Source organism: Eutrigla gurnardus (genome assembly GCF_963514095.1).
Source record: "Eutrigla gurnardus genome assembly, chromosome: 11".
Lineage (NCBI taxonomy): Eukaryota > Metazoa > Chordata > Actinopteri > Perciformes > Triglidae > Eutrigla > Eutrigla gurnardus.
Window position 1 is genome coordinate 8,839,763 of NC_139925.1, and position 22,156 is coordinate 8,861,918.

Genomic DNA, 22,156 nt, shown 5'->3' on the forward strand with positions numbered 1-22,156 from the left:
GACAGCATCATAACCATCAGGTCATCTTAGGGATACAGGTTACATGTAAATAGCAATTAATAAAATGTTTGTTCATTGAATTTACAATCTGTTTATAGAGATCAATAAGGATGCACCTCTGTTGCCCTGTACAGATTAATGAAAAAGATACTTACTCACAAGCGTCAGATCCTTTTCTTTACCTTCAGTTACATCACATGAAATTAACCCCACAAAAAAAGACAACATTTTACAATTTATTAGCAATAAGACCCACTCACTAACCCGGAGAAATAGCAGCTCACCAATAAATGAAATACGAAGATGGATTAATGATGCAGTCTTAGCAGGCTGCCACAGGTGGTGCTGAAGGCTGCAGAACACTCAGAGCCTTCACCGATATATCTGCCAGTTGTTGTCCAAAAAAAAACTAAAATAGACGGGAAGGGTCATTGAGAAGTGGCAGGCAGCAGATACCTTCTCCCATAAAAGACAACCACATAGGGGTGACAGTGAGTAGACAGAAGAGCTGCTTTCTTTTCATCATGGGGCTCGAATTGTTGACAAATTGTCTCAATTGTTTGGCTCAAAACCAGGCGGATGAGAATAAAATCTAGATAAACCATTTGATGTGAATAAAATCTATCTTTTCTCTTTGGTTCGGTTAGAAGAGTTGAGAGGAATGTTATCCAAAATGCGCTGATATACAAAGATTGGTATGTTTTGAGATAATATAAAATGTTATGTGTAGTTCCTTTTAGGATAAATGTGTAAAAACAAAAACAAAACAATAATAATTATATAAAACGGACAGTCTTTTTACGTCCTCTAGAGGGAGCCACACCCCTGTGAATAACCTTCTCAGTGACCTTGTTTAGCTCAAACAGGCTAAAAGACAAAATACCAAATCTCATAAATTTGCTCTTTCCATTGTCTCTTTAATAGTGAACACACTTCACAGTTATAGAGGAAGAAAAAAAAAACATGGTAAACAACACAGAGTAATCGAAGGTGAACACAGACCTTCTATTGTCCAAAGTTAATGAATGATAGAGTGCACTTTCCCCACATCCACACACTGTAAATATCGAGATCATATAAGAGCGTTCATCTGCGTCCCAGCTGTTTCTTAAACGCCTTTAAGGACTTCGCCATCATTGGAGCAACTCCTGTGTGAAAAACAGGTTAAAATGTAAATCATCAGGATTAAATTAGATCTATATGTGTAGCTTTCATTCCAACTGGACACAAAAAAAACATGACAACAGTGCGCTTGTACTCTTTGATTAGCTCACTTGTTTTTTTGCGAGGGTCTTGTGTATTTGTTGCCCCTGAACTGGCGCTGTTGGACCTGCTGGGCTCATTACTGGGCCTCGGTCGGTTGTCCTGTACCTTGACGCTTATAATTGAAGAAATAATAGCACAATGCATAATTCAAACAGAAACAAAGAGCATGCATGTTAAATTAGAAAACACACAAGTGTAATCTACACTATGGTTGTGTGAAGCAGGAACAAAAAAAAGGAGCCAAGGCTGTCTAACCAGAATAAAACCAGTTTATACAGCACATTGCTCCAATTCCTGTTTGGCTAAGCTCACACAAAAAGCATTTCAGCCACTGTTATTGCATTAGTCTCCAACAGGTTATGACCCTGCTAAGCTGCTGTTGAGTGATCACTTTGTAGTTAAGGGCTTTTATGTGGAAGAGTAGCAGAGCAAGCACAAGGCTTTCTAATCCAGGTGTTTTTTTTTTTTGCAAAAGGCAAATGTTCAACGCTGTTGCTCTTATAATCTTTGATTTATTTACTTTCTAATTAAAAAAACAACAACATAGCTGAAGTGAATATGCATGAACAAGAAGACAAACATCCCAAGGTAAATCGCAAAACGTGTTGACCTGTATTTCTCTATATTCAGGATGCTGAAACACACCTGCACTTGAGCTGAGGCTGCTGAACAGCAGTTCCATGAATTTCCTGCTGAATTCGCACATCCCTCGGTGGCTTGGCAACAGTGTGAATAAATGCCATCTTCACCTGCCGACCTAAAGAGTAAAAAATAAAATAAAATAAAAACATCACAGCGTAGAGAACGTTTGGACTAAACTGTTTTATTCTACGGTATACAATTCCATTTTTTTTAATGCTCAATTATTCAAATTGGGATTTTCTAATTGTTTTTATTAAGACAAAAAGGCCGTTCTACTCGAGATCAGTCTCTTCCAGATCCAGTATATGACACACACCTTTGGGTTTGCTAGAATGTGCAGAGACAATGGTTTTTGTCAGTCTCTTGAGTTTCCTCTCCCTCTCCTCGGACAGCCTGAGGTGCATCTCTTTCCACGACTCGTACTCCTGAAGTTTGGAGTGTTTAAAGTCCCTCTCACAGTGTTTCCCCCATAAGTGATCCGTCTCTCCAACGTAGATCTGTGGAAACAAACAATTACAAGGGTATACAACAAAGTACACACCCACACTGAATTCTCTACATAACTACAATAACCTTTAAAATCTCCATGCTACAACATTTAGTTTGATTAGAAAGGTAATTTCAGAATAAACTGACATACTCAGCGACCACTGTAGCTAAACCTGCTCATTTACAGCCTTCGGAGTCCCCTCAGGAGGTTAAGTGTTCAAATAGACATTATACCCAGGACTTGCCATTGACCTTGCAAATAATCCCAAGGGACAAAACCTTAAGATTTAATGCTTTAATGCTTTAAGGCTTTTCTCTCAATCAATATGGCTGTAGGCGAACATACAAACAACAGAGGTTGAATGCAGTACGGCAGGTGAACCTAACAAAGTGGCCCCCAAGCACATGTCTGGCCTACATCCATATTCACATTCTTACTGGGTTGCATTCTTCAATGCGTAGCAGCTGCTCTGGGGTGCACCTCTCCAACACCGGCTCCAGGATATCAAACGGGACTCCACCAGTTTCATAAAGCACTGAGGATGAGATTCCTGCAGCTAAATACAAACCCTATAAACCGATGAGACTGATCAGGAAAAGAAGCTCTCTGGGATTCACTCACAGTTGATATTATTCTGGAGAGTGCGGATACACTGTTGGCTCAAGCTCATCATGGTGGGAAGGAAGACGGTTTTGGCACCGGAGTACACTTGCATCTTTTTGTTGAGTCGTTGGCCGGTGAAGACCACCGACTCCTCAGAGACGTCACAGAAATCGGACTCCTTCTCCACTTTGAGACAAAAGACGGGAGCGTCAAGAATGAAACCGGAGAGCTGCAGCTGTACGCAGCAGTTATAAATACGGTACCTTTCCTTTCAAAGTAGTCCACGTTGAAATGGCTCATCAGCATTGGCTCTTCGCATTCAGGCAGAACGTCGGGTAAAGGGATGGTAAATGGAATCAGCTCCATTACAGACTCCTTAAACTTCTGAAATGTGAAGGATTATTAGTCAAACTTAATCGACCGCCCTCTTCACTCTAAAAGCTCAATTTAACACCATTGTCGAACGTACCCGCGTTGGAGAGGTCTCGTTAAAAGACATCACAGGAGACCTGAAAGGTTTCATGCCGGGACCTTTTCTTGCCTCTTCTTTTACCACAGTTTTGACAGTTTTTCGAGGTTTCTTCACTCCAGATTTTCCCATTTTCTTGGAAATCTTCACGTCATAGTTCAAGCATGATTCAAAAGACAAGGAGGGGTCCTCTGTCTCACTTTTCTTATCTCTGTGCTTTGTTTTGGCCTTTTTGTTTTTCGAATGTCCCTTCTCTTGAGGCTCTTGTTTGCCTTTTAGAGTGTCACGTTTCTCTTTACTTTTCTTGTTTTGGGCCTCTGAGCTCCTTGAAGAGCTGTCTTCATTGAAACTGGCCAGATTTAACATTTCTGAGCGTTTTTCACGAGGTTCAAAAGCAAAAGATTTTAATATTTCTGAGCTTTTGTCACAAGACTCAAACGTAAAAGATTCTTTGCCTTGTTTTGATGATTCTTTCGGTTTCTTATTTGACTCTTTTCCTGATGAAAATCTTCCACATTCGGAGCTGGATTGCTGAGGAGTGTCCTCTGAGTTTTTGTTTCCACTCCAGGTATCACTGTCCCTTGCTTTCCTGTTACTCTCATCCTTTTTCATCTTCTTGGAGACACCCGAATTGTCAATTCGATCCTGCTGGATTTCAACGTTCTTTTCGGAGATGTCGCTCTGAGAGATGTGCTGGTTTTCTTGTTGCTCTAGATTTTCATTCTGGCTCCAGTGTCTTTTCTGTTCTTCACCTTGTTTCTCCGGATGAACTTTGCTGCTTCCTGTTTTGAAAAGGGCCTCTTCTGAAGACTCCTGGCTCTTTTGAGGTGTTAACCAATTATTGTTTAAATACTCCTTTGACAAACTCCCATTACTTGGACAGTTTTGGTCATCCAGTTCCTCTTTAACAGACAAACTCTCTGACATGTCCTCGTGTTTTGTGGGGCTACATCAAGGGAAAACTCAAGATTAAGACGACAAATTACAGCATACTGTTGAATAAAAGCGTTACATATACGTCACCTTTTGGATTCCTTTGGGACCAATCTTTTCCAACCCCTAACTAGTGACTTGGCCAATTCTCCAGCCTGTTCATGTCTGCGCAACGAGTTAACCGTTTTGCCAATTCCAGTTTCCTAATTCATATGCAGACACATGACAACGCAGTCAAAAACACGTTTTAACTTCATTTGTAGGATAATAGATAAACACAAAACACACTCACAACCAGAATCTCTAATGTGATATCCAGATCTCTGAGCTTCTGCAAAATCTTTACAACCTGGAAAGAGAGTAATAAACACATTAATGTTACGCTGGCCTTGACCATGGTTTGGGACCCCCCCACCCCAAAAAAAGCAACTAAAATGCTAAGTTAATGGAGGAAAACCTGACAAGCCATATATGGCAGTCCTGGTTTTGGATCACCACAGTTGCTGATTGTGCATTCGGAGCAGAAAGCTATGTATGGGAACCCCACACGCCCTCTGAGGCTGCTCCTTTTACTGAGACCTATAAATGGATGAAGCTGCCTGCTCGTGTGACGTCTTCCTATACTACTGAATCGCTTGCAGGTAGTGCTTTGATTGGATTTTTCATTTATTTGAATTTAAACCCTAATTAAAAAGGTTGGTCAATTTATAATACCATCCGAGTCGAACAGGCCTGCAGAGGCCCCGACTTCCACTGATGATGGACAGCAGCCACAAGTCGAACAACTGGAGGAGTTGCCAATTTTAGCCCCTCAAGGCGCCTCCCATTTAAACAGCCTGCACCAAAGTGAAGTAGTTAAAGTGATCGTGATGTGTGGCAGCAGCGCACATGTCGCTGACACGCAATCAGCACGTTTCCAGTCAAGTAGAGATAATATTTAACACGCTGGAGAGCCGTTCTCATGATTTAATTTGTTTCTACAGCCAATGAAAACAATGTAGGACCTCGAGATAATTAAAAAAAAGCTGCTAATGACTGTGGAGCGATTCTGTTCCGTCTCATTCGGAAAGCCACAGCTGCTGCTCTGAAATGATGAAAGAATCCTCTACTACCGTGGCAGACTCTGCTCTGTCTGCCAGCTGAAGTTTGAACCGCGTGACTTTCCTCAGCACGTCGGAGCTGCTGGCCATCACGGCGATTCACGTTCAACCGTCTGCACACACCGGGCAGCGCGCGCCCATTGATGACACTGATATAATGGGCGGAACCCGCGACGGTTATTGGTTTTGGAGCGCACGTTATGACACAATTAAGCGTGCGTGTATTGATAGGCCCATATGACAAAACAAATATGTTAATATGAGAGAAGACAATTAGGCCTCCAGTTAATGGAAGGAAACTTTATGACGTTTCCCCCAAAGCTTTCTGGGTACCTGCAGGTCCCTCTTTGACCATATAGGGCCTATAAAAGAGATTTCTCATCCTTCAAATGGGACAAAAAAAATTACACTTTCCCTTTCAAGAGTTTAACCAAAGATATGCATACTATATGATTATGGCCCTAATGTCTGTTGATGAGAAAATTAATAATATTTCAAAATGTGCTCACAGAAGAATTTACGTTTTTTGTGTTTCCTTGTACATCCTCTGCACATCCCATTGAGGTCATGCCCCCATGCACACTATGTTGACATCAACTGTTTGGAGGCTATTGTGGGACACTATATCTTGGTGGGGGGGTGTAAAGTCGGAGGTCCCTCTCCTCTGCCATCATGCATTGCACAATACTTGATTGGCACCCACTGCCCTAGAGGAGGAGCTAGCTGTATGTCTCTTTCAGCCGGTGACTGCTGCTCTCTCTCTCTCCTGCTCCAGTAACTGGAGGCACTAGTTCCTTCTTCACCAGCAAGAACGTCATTTCTCAGGTAAGTGGATCCTCTTCGTCTTTTTTCCATTTTAGCAATGAAAAGAAACATTTGCTGCAGTTCGTGCGCCAGCGTTTGTCAGTCGTTTTGGAATGGAAAGGCACTCTTTTCTCACTTAACTGGGATTAAAAAGGCAGATGAATTGCTTTAAGATGTTGACCTTTTTGAACATAAGTTTTTACACATGGTAAGGTTCAAGTTTTCTAGGTTTTTGGTGAATAATGTGAGGAGAGGCTTTTTAGGAAATGCTTTTGTCTTGTAGATTGTGTTTATGGTCACGTATCCAGGAAAAGCTTACAACAATGAGACAAGAATTAAATAAAGACAAATAATGTAAAAGACAAAACATGAATGTTTGCCCGATTTTGAACTTAAACAGTCAGAGGACATGAGGCCTGCTGCTCAGGTCTCAAAGTCTATAAAAGGAACGTCATGGGTGAGCCATCCAGTGTTGCTATTCCTGGACATACTGCTGATAAATTGTGACAGATGCAAAGGGGAGCATGTTGATGCACTCACACAGTCCGGCATCACCTGGTAGCACACGTTTTCAAAGGTGTCAGTGTCTCGTAGTGTCTAAATAAACTACACTTTCTCCGAACTCCAAGAAAGCTTTTCTCCTTGGATACAACAAGTTACATGTATTAGGGCAAAGGAAACGGCACCAGGACAACATGACCACATACACGGCATACACATGAAATATTTTAAAACTTTATAGGCTATTTTAATGAAGTTCAATCTCCAAATTTAGACCAATTCTGCCAGTATAAGTCATTTCTGTCACAAGTTGCATTTAACACAATTTATCTATCTATATGCATGCGTTCATGTGATTTCTGTGCATCATCTTGCACTTTTCTGATAAAATCCAACTTGTATTTTCAGAAGGTCTGGGCTGTGTTCTGCTGCTCCCGCCATGGCACCCAAAAAGAACAAGGCGACCAAAAAGAGCAAAGGAGACATAAATGAAATGACCATAATGGTCGAGGACAGCCCAATCAACAAGATCAATGGCCTCAACACCCTGCTGGAAGGAGGAAACGGCTTCAACTGCATTTCAACTGAAGTCACCGATTCTGTGTACGCCCCAAATCTGCTGGAGGGTTTGAGCAACATGAGGCAGGATAGCTTCCTCTGCGATCTAACAGTCGCCACCAAGTCAAAGTCGTTTGACGTCCACAAGGTTGTCATGGCCTCCTGCAGCGGCTACATCAAAAACATCTTGAAGAAGGATTCGTCCCTCCAAAAGATCGACCTGAACGACCTCTCACCTGTCGGCCTCGCCACCGCCATCACTTATGCATACTCCGGGAAGCTGACCCTGTCGCTGTACAGCATCGGGAGCACTATCGCTGCAGCCATGCTGCTGCAGATCGGCACCTTGGTGAAGATGTGCAGTGACTTCCTGATGCAGGAGCTCAGCGTGGAGAATTGCATGTACGTGGCCAACATCGCCGACGCCTACGACCTCAAAGAAACCAAGGAGGCTTCTCAGAAGTTCATGCGGGAGAACTTCATAGAGTTCTCCGAGATGGAGCAGTTCCTGAAGCTCACCTACGAGCAGATCAGCGATTTCCTCTCAGACGATTCCCTGCATCTCCCCTCTGAGGTCACGGCGTTCCAGATCGCCATGAAGTGGTTGGACTTTGACGAGAAGAGGCTGAAGTACGCGGCAGATCTCCTAACTCTCATCCGCTTCGGCACCATCTCAGCCCAAGACCTGGTGAATCATGTCCAGAGCGTGCCCCGGATGATGCAAGACTCCGAGTGCCACCGTCTCCTTGTTGATGCCATGAATTACCATCTGCTACCATACCAACAGAACATCCTCCAGTCACGCAGAACAAAGGTGCGCGGTGGCATCAAGGTGGTGATCACAGTTGGCGGACGGCCTGCCCTGACAGAGAAATCTCTCAGCAAAGACGTTCTCTACAGAGACGCCGATAACGTGTGGAATAAGCTGACAGAAATGCCAGCGAAGAGCTTCAATCAGTGCGTGGCGGTGTTGGATGGCTTCCTGTATGTGGCCGGTGGCGAGGACCAGAATGATGCAAGGAACCAGGCTAAACATGCCGTGAGCAACTTCTGCAGGTAAGATCTAATTGTCACGTTTTATTTTGAATTTTGTCGCGTTAGTGTGTGCAGAGCTCGAAAATAACTGCAAATCCCTGTCACATTCCTCAGATATGACCCCCGCTTCAACACTTGGATCCACTTGAACAACATGATCCAGAAGCGCACACACTTCAGCCTCAACATCTTCAACGGGCTCCTGTTTGCCATCGGAGGGCGAAACGGCGACGGCGTTCAGGCCTCTGTGGAGTGCTACGTGCCGTCCACCAACCAGTGGCAGATGAAGGCGCCCATGGATGTGCCCCGCTGCTGCCACGGCAGCTCCCTCATCGATGGCAAGATCCTGGTGTCCGGAGGTTACATCAACAACGCCTACTCCAGGGCCGTGTGCTCGTATGACCCCTCCACCGACACCTGGCAGGATAAGAGCAGCCTGAGCACACCTCGAGGGTGGCACTGCGCCGCCACCGTGGGAGACCGAGCCTACGTCATCGGTGGCAGTCAGCTGGGAGGTCGCGGGGAGCGGGTGGACGTCCTCGCCGTCGAGTCTTACAACCCTCACAACGGGCAGTGGAGCTACTGCACGCCTCTGCTCACGGGAGTGAGCACGGCCGGTATTTCTATTTTGAACAACAAGGTGTATCTCCTGGGAGGCTGGAACGAGGGAGAGAAGAAGTACAAGAAATGCATTCAGGTTTACAACCCTGACCTCAATGAATGGACTGAGGATGATGAATTGCCAGAAGCTACAGTCGGCATTTCATGCTGTGTCGTCACCATACCCACACGGAAAACACGAGAGTCCAGAGCCAGCTCGGTGTCTTCTGCACCAGTCAGTATATAAAAAGTTTAGGTAGAAATAACGTAGTTCACATGTCTAACGGTCTCCAGCATTTTTTGTTGTATAAATCTCCAATAGTCCCTTTTTTCCTGATTAAGATGATGTTTGAATATTTCAATGGTCACCTTTCTCCAGGTCAGAAATAAATAATAAAATGCAAGGATTTGGGAACACTTACAAGATTTGTTTAAAACTCCATTCATAAGAAGAACATTAAAACTTTGAAATGCATTTTCAGTATTTATAGGTTAGTAATTAGTATAATTGGCATCATTAAGGTCAAATAATGTTTATGATAGAGACAAACTGGGAGTAGCAACACCCAATTTTATAATTTATAGATAAGAAATTTACCTTTGGGGCCAATTCATTTGAGATACATCTACAAATACATTTATAGCAAATATACTGTTATTTAAAACTCAAATGAAAGGTATAAAAGAAATGCTAAATCACTGCTGTTGTTGAGATTAATCTGGAACACGATTGTCTTTTTTTACCCAGTGCCATGAAATTAATACTGTCGTGTTGTTTGTCTGCAACACAGTTATTAATGTTCAAGGACGTTGTGACAGTCCTGTGTTCGACAGCTATAGCTACTGTGATTCTCAGATACTTGAACAGATTAATGAGTTGGAGCTGAAACGTGTTGGCATCACCTACCGGGAGTAGGTGCCTGTGATTAGTGTTCAAACACACGACACAGGAAGGCTGCGGTCTCTCTGCATGTGTCTCATGTAGGTTCTCAGTGATCTTATGTCGTATGTTGTGTGATCGCCACGAACACTGTCGGTGCAAAAGAAATGGATTCTGTTGGGAAAATGTTGGAGTGATGAAGGTTGAATGGGTTTAGATGTGACCGCAATAAACTATTTTGTAAAAAAGAAAACTAGAAGTTGGGAAACGACGTCGTCAGCCTGAGCTTTCCTGGAAGTCATGAACTCCCTGATTGCTCATGTCTCGTCATTTTTTTTGTTTGTTTTTAAATTAAAAAGATGAAGTGAAGCTTTTCTGAGCCATGGTCATTTATTTAAAATCATCATCAAAGGTTTTTTTTTCTTTTACTTTATGGCAAATTTGTGAGTCCTTTAAAGTGCTGTAAAAGTCAGGTTCAGGTTCGTTTTCGAGCACCACAAATCAACATGCACATACGACGATGATTTAGCATTTTACAATTTCAGATTTTTTAGATTAATGATTACTGCAGTATTTATGGACCATTTAGGCCTTGAATCATGAGCACCTTTGGTCTTTAATCTGATCAGTGATGTTAAAGGGTATGAAGTAGCATATATTTGTAGCAAATGGCACTCCCTGTCATCGAGTGAGTAATAAGTCGGCCCTGTGTTGTTAAACACAGTATGTAAAACTTTCAATATTTGAGCTCCTGCTCATTTGCATTGTAGACCTACTTTACTCTGTGAGAGTGAGGAAACGGCTCCAGACCTATAACATGACCCAAATGAGTAAAAGTCCTATTACTTTATGCTTTATGGTTCTTTTTTGGGGCATTCTTTTGTCTCTCCAAGTTCATTATTCCCAAATCAGTGTTAAAGGATTCAAAAAACTATTTTCTCGATCAGATTCTGACTATGATGATTTTGTCCTATTTGAACACAGCAGTTATTCCACATGAATAACATGTTGTACATGTCTGTGCAACTTTAGAAAGATTACTGCCAAACTGGATGCCATCAATCAGTCCAATGGAAACCATGAAAGTCAAAGAAATTAATGGTGTTAAACAAGTTAAACAACATGGGGCAGATGCAGTTCACTGACCTTAAACTTGTTGTATCCACCCACGTACCGTAGCTTCACACACCCTCAAAAGTTGAGCTGAGTCATACATGAACAACACTTTTGCTGATGTTACATTCAGGTGTTTTTGATAAACGGGTACTTTCTAAACTTTAGCTGGAAACATGACTCATTCATTTTAATGCTGTGGTTGCGAAATTATAAGACACGAGACCCAGTCAATAAATACCGTTTTAGTTGTTTTTAACGTTACATTTTTTAATTTGGTCTTCCAGAAAAAAAGCTAGCTAACAACAAATCAACTAAAAAGTAAGATATAAGCAGGTTTAAGCAAACTGAACTATGAACTACATACTGTCTCCTAAAACGATTAAATTGTCTTTTTACACACACTTTGTCTTTTATTATTATTACCCAATTTTCAACAGTGTCGAAGAGGATGAAGCCTCATTTTACATGTCTGATCTAAGAGCGGACAAGAGATTGTTAATACCCAGAATTAAAATTTAAGGGGAAAATAGAAAACTATCATGTATTTTGTTGCCCGGGACAATCAGGCAATACTTGGAAAAACAGAAAGAAAAAAAAAAACCTATAAGAGGAACCAGAACAGGAAAAAAAATAATTATTGAGATACATAATTTTCTCCTTTTTAAGGGTTATCCTTATCCTATCATTATCCTTATCCTAAGGGTTTTCTTGAATATTTCATCAGTTAATTTAATCGACAGATACAACTTGTTGAGTTTTTCCACAAATTTTTTTTTTATCACACAAGTTTGTGTTTACCAGAAATGAGTTATTTAGCAGGAAAAAAGCATAAAAAATGTTAATTGACTAAAGAAAGCTTAATCAACAAAGAAAGAACAAAATTACCAATTAGTTGACTAATTGACTAAGAAGGGGTATCCCTATCATTTTTTTTATTTTCCTCTTTCCCTTTTGGTTTTTCAAAGGGCACCAGTACAGTCTGCCCATCATTTTGGTATTTGGAGAAGTACGTGAACGCATCGCTTACCTACCTGCTCCCGATTGACAGGTCAGTGGGAGGAGCCAATCGGCGAAGAGTGCCGAGTCATCGTGGCGTCACTGCGCTCCGCCTGACGACATCACGTGTGTGAAGCCAGGAGGGCGTACATATGTACACCCCGAGTGAGAGAACCACAGCTTTGACAACAACGACACAACTACCGGCTCACCTCGCTGTCATTCCATCACAGTAACGGACACGGTTGGTCGTTCACCGAGCCGAGCAGTCGTTCGTCGGGGGTTTTGTTTTTCCCGGGGGAGGGGGACCAGCCACAGCAGCTCGCCGGTGTGCCTTACCGAGCTAACCAGACATTAGCAAGTGATGAACAGGGGCCTGCTTCTCCTGGATGCCCTGCTAAGGTTACCGACAGGGCACGTCGCTTAACTGCACCTAGAGACTCCAGACTTTGATCTCTCCGGCGGCACGTGAAGGACCCGCGGCTCCGCCGTTTGTTCGGACCGAGACTTCATGCTAGCTCCGCGCGAGTTGGACACACTAAGCTAGCTAGCTAACGCTCGGCGTGCACGTTAATCTGTAAAGAAAAAACAAACAAAAAAACACACACACACACGAATATATATATTTTCCTTGAAGTTCACAAAAAGACACAACACACTTCCAGGGCTGTCTGTGCGATGGGTTTACTGTCACAGGGGTCTCCGCTGAACTGGGAAGAGACCAAGAAGTATGCGGACCACATCAGAAAGCACGGCATCATTCAGTTTCTTAACATCTACAACAAGCTGAAGGAACGCCAGAAAGATGTGTTGAAATGGGGCGACGAGGTAAGAAACTACCCCCTTTTCCGTAAAAACGACCCAACGTGTGGAAAAGTGCTGCTTCGATCCGTCTGTCGGGATGGTTTTGCATGACGCAATAGTGGCCTTTGATTGATATAGAGAATTAATTTAATGGTTTTTACTCTCACTTGAGGAAACACATCCTGAATCAACCTGCAGCCTTCGAGGTTAAGGTGCGCTTCCACTAGACATACGTTGGTAATATCACTAGGTAATAGTACTAGTATCGTTTGCATGGTTATAAATGGTTAATCACTATATAAAGTAACAGCAGCTGCTTATGCATATTACCCATGGTTAAATCTGCTTGTAACTGTATAATAATACCAGCAATCCAGTCATTGCTGGTAATTCAGGAAGAACACTCCCTATGATGAGCAAGTGTATTTCTATTCTAAGATACACTTTCCTGGACTCGCCTGTTGCCTTTCTGTAATTCATTCAGAAAGTCACACTACTAGTTTGCCCGCCACCAGTCCACACAAAAAACTTCAGTGTGCCACAGCTTGAACAAAGTGTTTTGATTTGGAACAATGTGGAATGCTGTTGTTATAGATTAATCCCTCTTTCAGACAGAGGGGCTTACAGGGGGTAGCAGAGTCAAAGTCAAGGAAACATAACTGACGAATTGGAATGGATGTGATGGCGTCCCCCGTCTGATATTGAACACGTCTGCTTTGTGCTTTGCGTCTGGCGTGGATTGATTGTCCGCTTTAGAAGTTAGAAGGGTGTGTTTGGGATGACTAAAGCTGTGGCTGTGGTGCAGCGTTTGACCGATAATGTGTGCTATTTGAGTTTTTTTTTTTTTCAATGATTTACTTTCAGGTTGAGTACATGATGGTGGAATTGGATGACAAGGATGAAAAGGTTCGACTGGTCCTGAATGGCAAAGATGTTTTGGAAACTCTCCAAGACCAGGGTGAAAAAATAAACCCCAAGTAAGTTAAGCTCACCACAGAATACATTCAGCTCAATTTACTTAAGAGCTAGATGTCTTTATACTGACAAAGGCCATCAACTACTTTCAACATTGTTTCCTTCCTTCCTCTTAAGAGGTATTTTTGTGAAGACACGCATGGCTTGTGTCAACGTTTATTTATCTATTTAACCTTTATTTTTCCTCCAGGAAGTCTTCATATTCACAAATAAATTGTCAAACTCAGAAATAGAAACAATAATTTATTAATTTGAATAACAATTACATTTCATTAACCCCTAAAACATCTCCGTTCATCAAAATAACTGATTTAGAGGTGTTTTGCCCCTTGATTTATATGCCAACATAGTTCCATCTTGTACATTATGTTCCTGAAACGTCATGGCCTGGATTCACACCGTGAGCTACAGGAATTTTATATTGCACATTTTGAAATCCTCTGTGATCAAGGAACACCACACACATAAAGGATGTGAGTTTAGTATGAAGACATGAAAGTAACTTAAATAAATCTGCAAAGCCTGTAACAAGACAAACTTTAACAACAGTGCTCCAGATAAGTCAGAATGGGATTGGTTGCTTAGGTATGCAACGTATGAAGCCCTGCCTGTCTGACTGACAGAAATGCTCAGCGATACCGTTGGCTGATAATTTCCCTCATTATGTCTTGTAGCATGTACAAGAAAACACCATATGGACATGCTAACAAGGGTAAAAAAGTAATTATCATTGGAAGGGTCTTTAAGTGAAGGCCACACCTCAAATGCAAACAGTCATAGCGGTGCTGTTGTAAGTTTAAGTGTTTGTTTTTGGATCACAGTGAGCTATTGACATGCTGTTAGTGGTGTCACGTTTAACTCTGGTGGTATTAAAACGTCTGATTTGTGTTGCATCGTAAAGAGTAAAAGGCAAGATTAGATGGACTCGGCGACGATGTGAAATCACCACGCACATTTCCACAATAGTTGTTTTTACGTGTCCACATTTATTGTGTTGTATGTCACTGGAGTGTATTAATACAGTTTGCATACAGGCGCAGCCCTGTAGAGAGACAGACATAATACACCAATAAGACTTCAAGATGAACTACAAATACAGTAGCTGCTTCGTAAGGGTTGTTTTAGTAAAATGCACAAGAAAAGCTCACATTCTTTAACTGCATAAACAATATTGACTTTTAGGGATTTTAGGTCCGTTACATTTGGCTATTTATTTCATTGACGTAATATCAAACGTGCACATGAGGACAAATCCCTCTGGCATGTATTTGCATATTCACACTTGCATGTCAACGTTCAGCATCACGGACTGTCAATTTGTCTTTCAAAGTCACTGATCATGCATAATTCATATTAGATGTGATGATTAAGTCCTGTCAACACGCAAAGAGCAAGCAACACAAACAAGTCTGAGTTTAAACAAAATTCTGGGCCTTTTTATTTAAATGTCAGTTTTTTTCGGCTACGGCTCTGAGTCATTATAAATGTTTCTCCTCCAGCTATGCACATCTGGATCTTCATCTGGGACAGATCCCCTCAGGCTCTTGTAGGTAATTTGGGAGGCACATTACAGTTTTTGCCTTGTTTCAACAAGCTGTAACTGGTCGTTGTCCCACTTACACTGCTGAAATGTTACTATCTATATGATGGTCAGCATTCTGCTAGCCTTCAGTCTGAAAGGATATGTTTTTTTCTTCATAGAAATGATAATTTTCCACATTTCAATCATTGCTGTTTTACACCTTTAGGAGGGACTTTTAGTTGTCAGAGTTCTCCAAAATAAAGTACTTCTCGTCTTCCATTTCATGGTGTTAGTGTCCACAGAGTCCCAGGAGGAGTTTTGGTCTCATCAGTTTATACCTTCCTATTGATTTACACTTTCACCGTCTGATAAATATCCAAATACTTTTTACATTTCTGTAAAAGAGGAATTCTCTGCAAGCGTCGTAATTGTGTTTGTAAAAGCTCATGAGTGTTATGCTTGCTCACTGCCCATGACGTCGGTCTGAATCCGCGGAGCCAACTTCACCCAGGGGAAATACCAGTGGCAGTGGGAATAGTAGAGCCGATGCATTCCTCATTATTGCCCCTCTGTCGCACACACTAAAGAGCACGCTCCGGAGCACAAATACGTCGCGTTCGCCTGCCGTGCCAAGATTACGGCTGACATACGATAAAGGGAGAGTTTATTCAATCAAAAAGGTCATCGTGATACCGAGATCCGGGGCTTTTTCTCCATGGCCTCCTTCCTTGCTGACCTACAAAAGTAGAATGTTTTCACAACCTTTTTTCCATATTTGTGCAGTCACCCCACACTTTGGAGACCGGAGTATGGCAGCTACATGATTGAAGGAACCCCAGGGCAGCCGTATGGCGGGACGATGTCCGAGTTCAACACTGTGGAGGGCAACATGGGGAAGAGACGACGAGAGGCCTCATCTGTCCTGAACCAGAACGAAACCCTCTGCACCATCACCTCATTTCCAAGGTACTTTGTTTGACATACAATGTATTTCATGCAGATTTTCATTTAAAAGCTGCGACTATTAGCTGAGCAAGGGGCTATATTTCTGGGGTTCTGATAAGCAGCTTGACATGCAAGACTGCAGTTGGAGTTGAGTGACGACTTGCACAACCGGGTTGTTTCACAAGCAGCCAGTTTACAAGAAAATATTAAACCAGCAAAAAGCTAAATTATCACCAGATGATAGCCGGTAGGTTTCAAGATTGCACTTTGGCCAAGGTGTCCCACCTCGGACTGTTTACCTGCCTTCAACCAAAGACTGGGTAGTATTGACTAATCCTGTGTGAGTAAACTACAAACAGAAACCAGAACGCCTCCGAGAGTAAAACGTTGTCCCGTCTTGTGCCTACAGTTTCTACATGTATGTTTTCATTCTTTCGTTTAGGTTAGGCTGCCCAGGTTTCACCAAACCAGAGCACGAGCCGACCCCCGTCGAAAAAGGAGTGTCAAAATCACTGTTTTTCCCAGATGAAGCCATCAACCATCACCCAAGATTCAGGTAGGTCGTCATGGTTACAGCTTCCTGCCAGCCTGCATGCGTTTACCTCATTGATATGGTTTTTGATTAGAAACCAAAACCAAAAGCCACTAAAAAAAATATAACTGAAGAGTCTATAATTAATTCACTATTATAGTTAATTAATGACTGCATGTGTGTCTGTTTTTCAGCACCCTTACCAGAAACATACGTCACAGAAGAGGAGAGAAAGTTGTGATTAATGTGCCAAGTAAGTTTGAAGGAAATGAGATATGAACAGTACTATACCGAATTATTGTAGTTATCATAAAATTCTATTGATTTTACTGTATTTTGTGAGTAGTTTCTGACAATCACTACTCTCATGTTTTAGTCTTCAAAGACAAGTGCACTCCATCTCCGTTTGTGGAGAATTTTCCTGAGGATGATGGTGAGGCGGCGAGGGCAGCTCTGCCTGATCACATCTACATGGACGCCATGGGCTTCGGCATGGGCAACTGCTGTCTGCAGGTACTGAATGAATTTCAAACAATCGTCTTCTTTTAAAACGGTGTTGCTGTGACCTGTGCTATTTTGAGTTTTGCCCCACTGCAACTTTACAAGTGATTTATAAATGTACTTCAGCCTCTTTTTTTTATGATGCTTTTGCAGGTGACATTCCAAGCTTGTAGCATTGACGAGGCAAGATACCTTTATGACCAGCTAGCAACATTCTGCCCCATAGTGGTGAGTCAATAAACAAAGCATGCGATTCCTGTCATATATTATGGTTATTTGACTGACCTCTTCTTCAGCTGGATTATCGCACAACTGATAATGTTTTTACTGAATAAGATATTTTTGCAGCCATATGCATTTTTCTATAATCTAAATACATTGGAGCTACAAGATTGTGTGGTTTCCTGTTCCCATAGTTTCACAAAACGGTACTTAAAACAGTTTTTTCTCTTTAACAGATGGCATTGAGTGCAGCTTCACCCTTCTACAGAGGCTTTGTGTCAGATAATGATTGTCGCTGGGGAGTTATTTCTGCCTCAGTGGACGACAGGACACAGGAGGAACGCGGCCTCAAGGTGAGTAGGCGGAGCTCCAAATTTAGCGTGCACAAAACATGCTTCAGTCAAACGTAATGTTTTTATTTTTTTGCTTTGTTTAGTTTTAATTAATGTTATTTTTAACACCTTTCTATATTGACGCTTATTGACATATTTTTATACATGGGTTGACGCTGTAGGTCAACAGGCTCTTAATTATGGGTCAATGGATTGTTTATTTTGTCCAGCTTAGGAAATACTACTGTTGCCTCTGAATGGATGGATCTTTTTATTGTGTTTACTTGGATGAATACCACCATAGACCAGAACTAACATAGAAAATCACAATGTTTCTGCTTTAGGTTTGTATTTTTGATTAATGTACGTTTTTTTTCTTCTTTTGCAGCCTTTGAAAAACAACAAATTCAGGATCTTCAAGTCAAGATATGATTCAATTGACAGCTACTTGTCCAGCTGCGGCGAGAAGTATAATGACATTGATTTGACGATAGATGAGGAGATCTACAAGCAGCTGCTTGACGCAGGTACTTTGGAAGAAGCGATATGTCTAACGTCAGAATCTACTAAAACATGCTTGTGCAGTAAATAAATGATGAATGGGTTTCCTGTGTGTGTAGGCATTGACAAGCTCATGGCCCAACACATAGCACACCTCTTCATCCGAGATCCACTCTCCGTCTTTGAGGAGAAAATCCACTTGGATGATGAAAACGAGTCTGATCACTTTGAGGTGAGTTTTTTTTTTTTGTATTTTAACTTCTTAGAAGTAAACCTTATGTAAAACGCAGTTAAAGCTTACATTCAGTGTATTTATTCAAACTTGTCTTTCTACAGAACCTCCAGTCGACCAACTGGCAGACGATGAGGTTTAAACCTCCACCTCCGAACTCCGATATTGGCTGGAGAGTTGAGTTCCGCCCCATGGAGGTAAAGATCCTGCTGCACCATCGCTTAACTTAGACTTTTAGATTTAATCTGTGTTTATAATAGAAAATATTATATCTATTTTTCAGGTGCAGCTAACTGACTTTGAAAACGCTGCGTATGTGGTCTTTGTCGTCCTGCTCACCAGAGTGATCTTGTCCTATAAACTGGACTTTCTGATCCCTTTGTCAAAGGTAACAACAGCCTCTTTTATAAAACGTCAACAGGAATTAAGTTAAAGGAGGAGTGTTTTTGGGTCCTAGTGATATAGTTCGTCCATTCTGGTGAAGTATCACTTGTCTTTTGTTTAGGTTGATGAAAACATGAAGGTGGCACAGAAGAGAAACTCTGTCCAGGAGGGCATGTTTTACTTCCGAAAGGACATCTTCAAAGGTGGGTTAAACTTAAGGTCAATGCTTAAAGCCTCAGGTAGGAGAGGAGCAGCTGACCCATTTGTAATGTCCACCAATAGGCTGCAACCCGGGCCTTGATGGTACCGCCTCGGCTGAGAACGGCTTGGAGACCGATGGTGCTAATGAGGAGTACACGTTGATGAGTATCGACACAATCATCAACGGAAAGGTGATTATTGTCTTACGCTTGATGATATATAACTAGTATTGGATGGATTGTATTTTTATCATCACTTACAACCCTCTTCACTGTACAAATACTGTGTTTCACTGGGGAATCCGTCACAGTACAGAAGCTAAAGATGCTCTAACTTCCGTTTCACAGTGGCTTTAATCCCTCTAACAATTACTGCTGTTTTCTTCTGTTATTTTATAACCAGGACGGAGTGTTTCAGGGGCTTATCCCGATCCTCAACTGCTACCTGGAAAACATGGAAGTGGATGTGGATACCAGGTGCACCATTTTGAATTATCTGAAGCTGATCAAGAAACGTGCCTCAGGTAAATTTGCATTAAAAGGATGTCATCGTAGATTTTCTCGTCAGCTTCTACTCTGAGCGCAACTTTAATGCTCTGATCTGCAACAGGTGAACTGATGACCATGGCCAAGTGGATGAGGGAATTTGTTGCTAAGCACCCGCAGTACAAGCAGGACAGCATCCTAACTGACAAGATAAACTACGACCTGTTCAAGAAGTGCGACAGGATCGCTAAAGGCGAAGAGCAGTGCCCGGAGCTCATCGGGAACCCGGTTAACAGGTTCAAATGAGAAATGCTGCTAAAGTGCTCCATCTTTATACAAACTCGCATGCAAAGAAAGACCAAATGTGTGGCTCTGAACGAAAAACGGTCCAATTTTAAGAGAATGCAAAACAGCATGCGTGTGTGTTGTAAGAAAACACACCTGCATCAAATGTATGTATATATACTGTATCAGATTTTTATGATTACAGAACTATTTTAATAGGGTTAAGACATGCAAAAGGTTGTGTAATAGAAATCAGATGTGTATTTATTTTTCTCTGGAAATTAAGCCTATCTGTGTGACAATGTAAATGTAGCCAAGAGTTGTACAGTAGTCTGCTTTTAATCTTGTGTTCTATAAATACTGTACTTCTGCTCTTTAAAACATTAACATCCTCATCATGGTTTTTTTTTATTATTCTGGATATGAGCTTTTCACTTTTGGTAGAGACCTTTTTCTTTCTGCATTTTAAGAGAAATGTTTGCTTTGCGCTGCTGACGACATTGTAGTGGGACCTTGAAAGAAGTGTTGCATTCAAGTGGAAAAGGGTGAACCATTGTTTGCAATATGATGCTGCTTCAAAATAAATCTGCACAACAGCAAGTTAGTCTTTTTATGGAATGCGTTTCATTTCAAGGTGCCTTAGAGGGTGGATTTAATTTGACCAAACACAGGTGCATTTCAACACACTTCTTTCGTCTGTAATAACTAAATGTCCAACAGCCAACACATGAACATTTTCATCCACAAGATGGTAGTATTGAACCACAACTTACCGATGGCGGTGACAAATGAGAGCATTACCTCAGTTTGACCTCTTGGACCAGATAATGATTACGTTGGTGCACACCCATCCTGTGGAGAGACAAGAAACGGACAAATAAACCACAAACGAAGCTCAGTTTTCATTCAAATGGACATTAGAATAAAATTAAAGGCATTCGTTTGCTTAGAGACCCACCTGCTTTTTTTTTTAGGCATATATCGTCAGATTCTCGGTCTCTAGTTTGTGGTTGTAAAGTTTCGGGAGGCTGTTTATTATCCTAGAGATCACAACGTGAGTTCTTTCCAAAAAAAAATGTCTCATGATATGGCTATTACTGGGACTAACCTCACACATGATTACAATTAAGTTTAATATGATGGCTTCTTATAGTTTCCTCTTAGCTTTAACACTAAGACTCTGATGCATCTTAAAACCACTGTGTCGGATGTGTAAAACCATTTGTTCCAGAGGAAGCTGCACCAAGTCTGATAAATGGTCACTTGAGGCTGAAGATGACAAGTTTTGAAAATGAAAGATGTAGAATAAAGTCTGAATCGTGCTCTTCATCTCTGCTCCAGGTTACATTAGTTGCTATTAGCACATCACTTTAGCTGATACTCGCATAACTTAAAAAAAAAAAAATGAGTGAATATTGGATTTCCATTTGTTGGGTGGCCAAAAACACGACTCCAAATGAATGCTAATGTTGCTACTTATTGGTTGGATGTTAATGAGTTGCATTTTTGCTAATACGTTTAGCCGTATCAGCTAAAATGATGCATCAGTGCTGTTTGCAGCTTGTTCCTATTGCCCCCAGGTGGCCAAGACAATCAATAAATGCAGTTAAATCACAAAATAGAGGAATTGATTTGGCTCATTTTCGGGATGTGGGATGTGGACGTATTAGTGACAAACAGGGTCAATCTGATTGGGGAAAGAGCTTTCCCTCACTAGCACACTGATGTGCCCTGAACCCAGAACTTCTTCAGTGAAGCTGTTCAGCGGCCCAAAGACCAGACTGGTAGTACTGGGAGCTTCCAGGGGTTTATATGTCTCACTGTGTGAAAAAAACCCCAGGCTGTCCCTGAATCCTTGATCAGAGGAGTCTATAAGAAACAGTTATTAGGTTTAGCTGCCTGTAGTCATTGCACAGTCAGGTTGGACTTAACATGCATCCTCTTCCCAGGAGATCCCGTATGTAGCCTATTCCTCAACTGCCTTGTGGTTTCAGATAGAGGTTTAGGGTCTTTGGACAGAAGCTTTCACAGTGATGAGAGACACATCCCATATCGTCCTTGTTGCCAGCAAATGTACATGACTCTTCGTAGAGAACTTCTCATACAATTCTCTACATCTCTTCTTTTAAATGGCTCACATCCACTGGAGGGTGCCAGTGTGATGTTGGATCACCTCTGCTGGTTTGTCCTTCCACCAGCTGTTCTACAACACCCAATCAGGGGCCACTCAAGTGTCATATTG

The 22,156-nt window shown here is 41.7% G+C and overlaps 3 protein-coding genes across 4 annotated transcripts; 2 read left to right on the forward strand and 1 right to left on the reverse strand.

Moving 5' to 3' along the window:
- Window positions 1-360: 360 nt before the first annotated feature.
- eloal (elongin A, like) lies at window positions 361-5,683 on the reverse strand. Its single transcript, XM_084020752.1, has 11 exons — window positions 5,516-5,683; window positions 4,696-4,752; window positions 4,494-4,606; window positions 3,471-4,416; window positions 3,265-3,385; window positions 3,020-3,187; window positions 2,836-2,933; window positions 2,225-2,405; window positions 1,912-2,023; window positions 1,275-1,378; window positions 361-1,148 (listed from the first exon to the last, which is right to left on the reverse strand). Exons 1-11 carry the CDS (start codon window positions 5,591-5,593, stop codon window positions 1,087-1,089), a joined length of 2,040 nt encoding a protein of 679 aa, XP_083876878.1. The 5' UTR covers window positions 5,594-5,683; the 3' UTR covers window positions 361-1,086.
- Window positions 5,684-6,200: 517 nt separating this feature from the next.
- On the forward strand, window positions 6,201-10,250 carry klhl31 (kelch-like family member 31). Of its 2 annotated transcripts, none has more exons than XM_084021114.1 (3): window positions 6,201-6,328; window positions 7,217-8,422; window positions 8,516-10,250. In XM_084021114.1, exons 2-3 carry the CDS (start codon window positions 7,248-7,250, stop codon window positions 9,246-9,248), a joined length of 1,908 nt encoding a protein of 635 aa, XP_083877240.1. In that variant the 5' UTR covers window positions 6,201-6,328; window positions 7,217-7,247; the 3' UTR covers window positions 9,249-10,250. The 2 variants fall into 2 exon arrangements, with proteins under 2 accessions (XP_083877240.1, XP_083877241.1); XM_084021115.1 differs by having other exon boundaries at window positions 6,217-6,328; window positions 7,220-8,422.
- Window positions 10,251-12,168: 1,918 nt separating this feature from the next.
- On the forward strand, window positions 12,169-20,514 carry gclc (glutamate-cysteine ligase, catalytic subunit). The gene is made up of 16 exons (XM_084020753.1): window positions 12,169-12,821; window positions 13,662-13,774; window positions 16,078-16,260; window positions 16,682-16,795; window positions 16,966-17,024; window positions 17,148-17,284; window positions 17,426-17,500; window positions 17,731-17,847; window positions 18,215-18,353; window positions 18,447-18,559; window positions 18,664-18,756; window positions 18,843-18,947; window positions 19,065-19,146; window positions 19,226-19,335; window positions 19,547-19,667; window positions 19,754-20,514. The coding sequence occupies exons 1-16, from the start codon at window positions 12,672-12,674 to the stop codon at window positions 19,933-19,935; spliced, it is 1,893 nt and encodes a 630-aa protein (XP_083876879.1). The 5' UTR covers window positions 12,169-12,671; the 3' UTR covers window positions 19,936-20,514.
- The last annotated feature ends 1,642 nt before the right edge of the window (window positions 20,515-22,156 follow it).

Bases quoted from the DNA above. Each gene is read 5' to 3' on its own strand.
- eloal (XM_084020752.1), bottom strand. From the start codon at position 5,593: ATGGCCAGCAGCTCCGACGTGCTGAGGAAAGTCACGCGGTTCAAACTT. The intron at 3,188-3,264 runs GTACCGTATTTA...TTTGTCTCAAAG, and splicing joins GGACTACTTTGAAAGGAAAG to TGGAGAAGGAGTCCGATTTC. The intron at 2,406-2,835 runs GTAAGAATGTGA...TTGTTTCCACAG, and splicing joins GCATTGAAGAATGCAACCCA to ATCTACGTTGGAGAGACGGA.
- klhl31 (XM_084021114.1), top strand. From the start codon at position 7,248: ATGGCACCCAAAAAGAACAAGGCGACCAAAAAGAGCAAAGGAGACATA. The intron at 8,423-8,515 runs GTAAGATCTAAT...CACATTCCTCAG, and splicing joins GCCGTGAGCAACTTCTGCAG to ATATGACCCCCGCTTCAACA.
- gclc (XM_084020753.1), top strand. From the start codon at position 12,672: ATGGGTTTACTGTCACAGGGGTCTCCGCTGAACTGGGAAGAGACCAAG. The intron at 13,775-16,077 runs GTAAGTTAAGCT...ATATTTGTGCAG, and splicing joins GGTGAAAAAATAAACCCCAA to TCACCCCACACTTTGGAGAC. The intron at 18,560-18,663 runs GTGAGTTTTTTT...GTCTTTCTACAG, and splicing joins ACGAGTCTGATCACTTTGAG to AACCTCCAGTCGACCAACTG.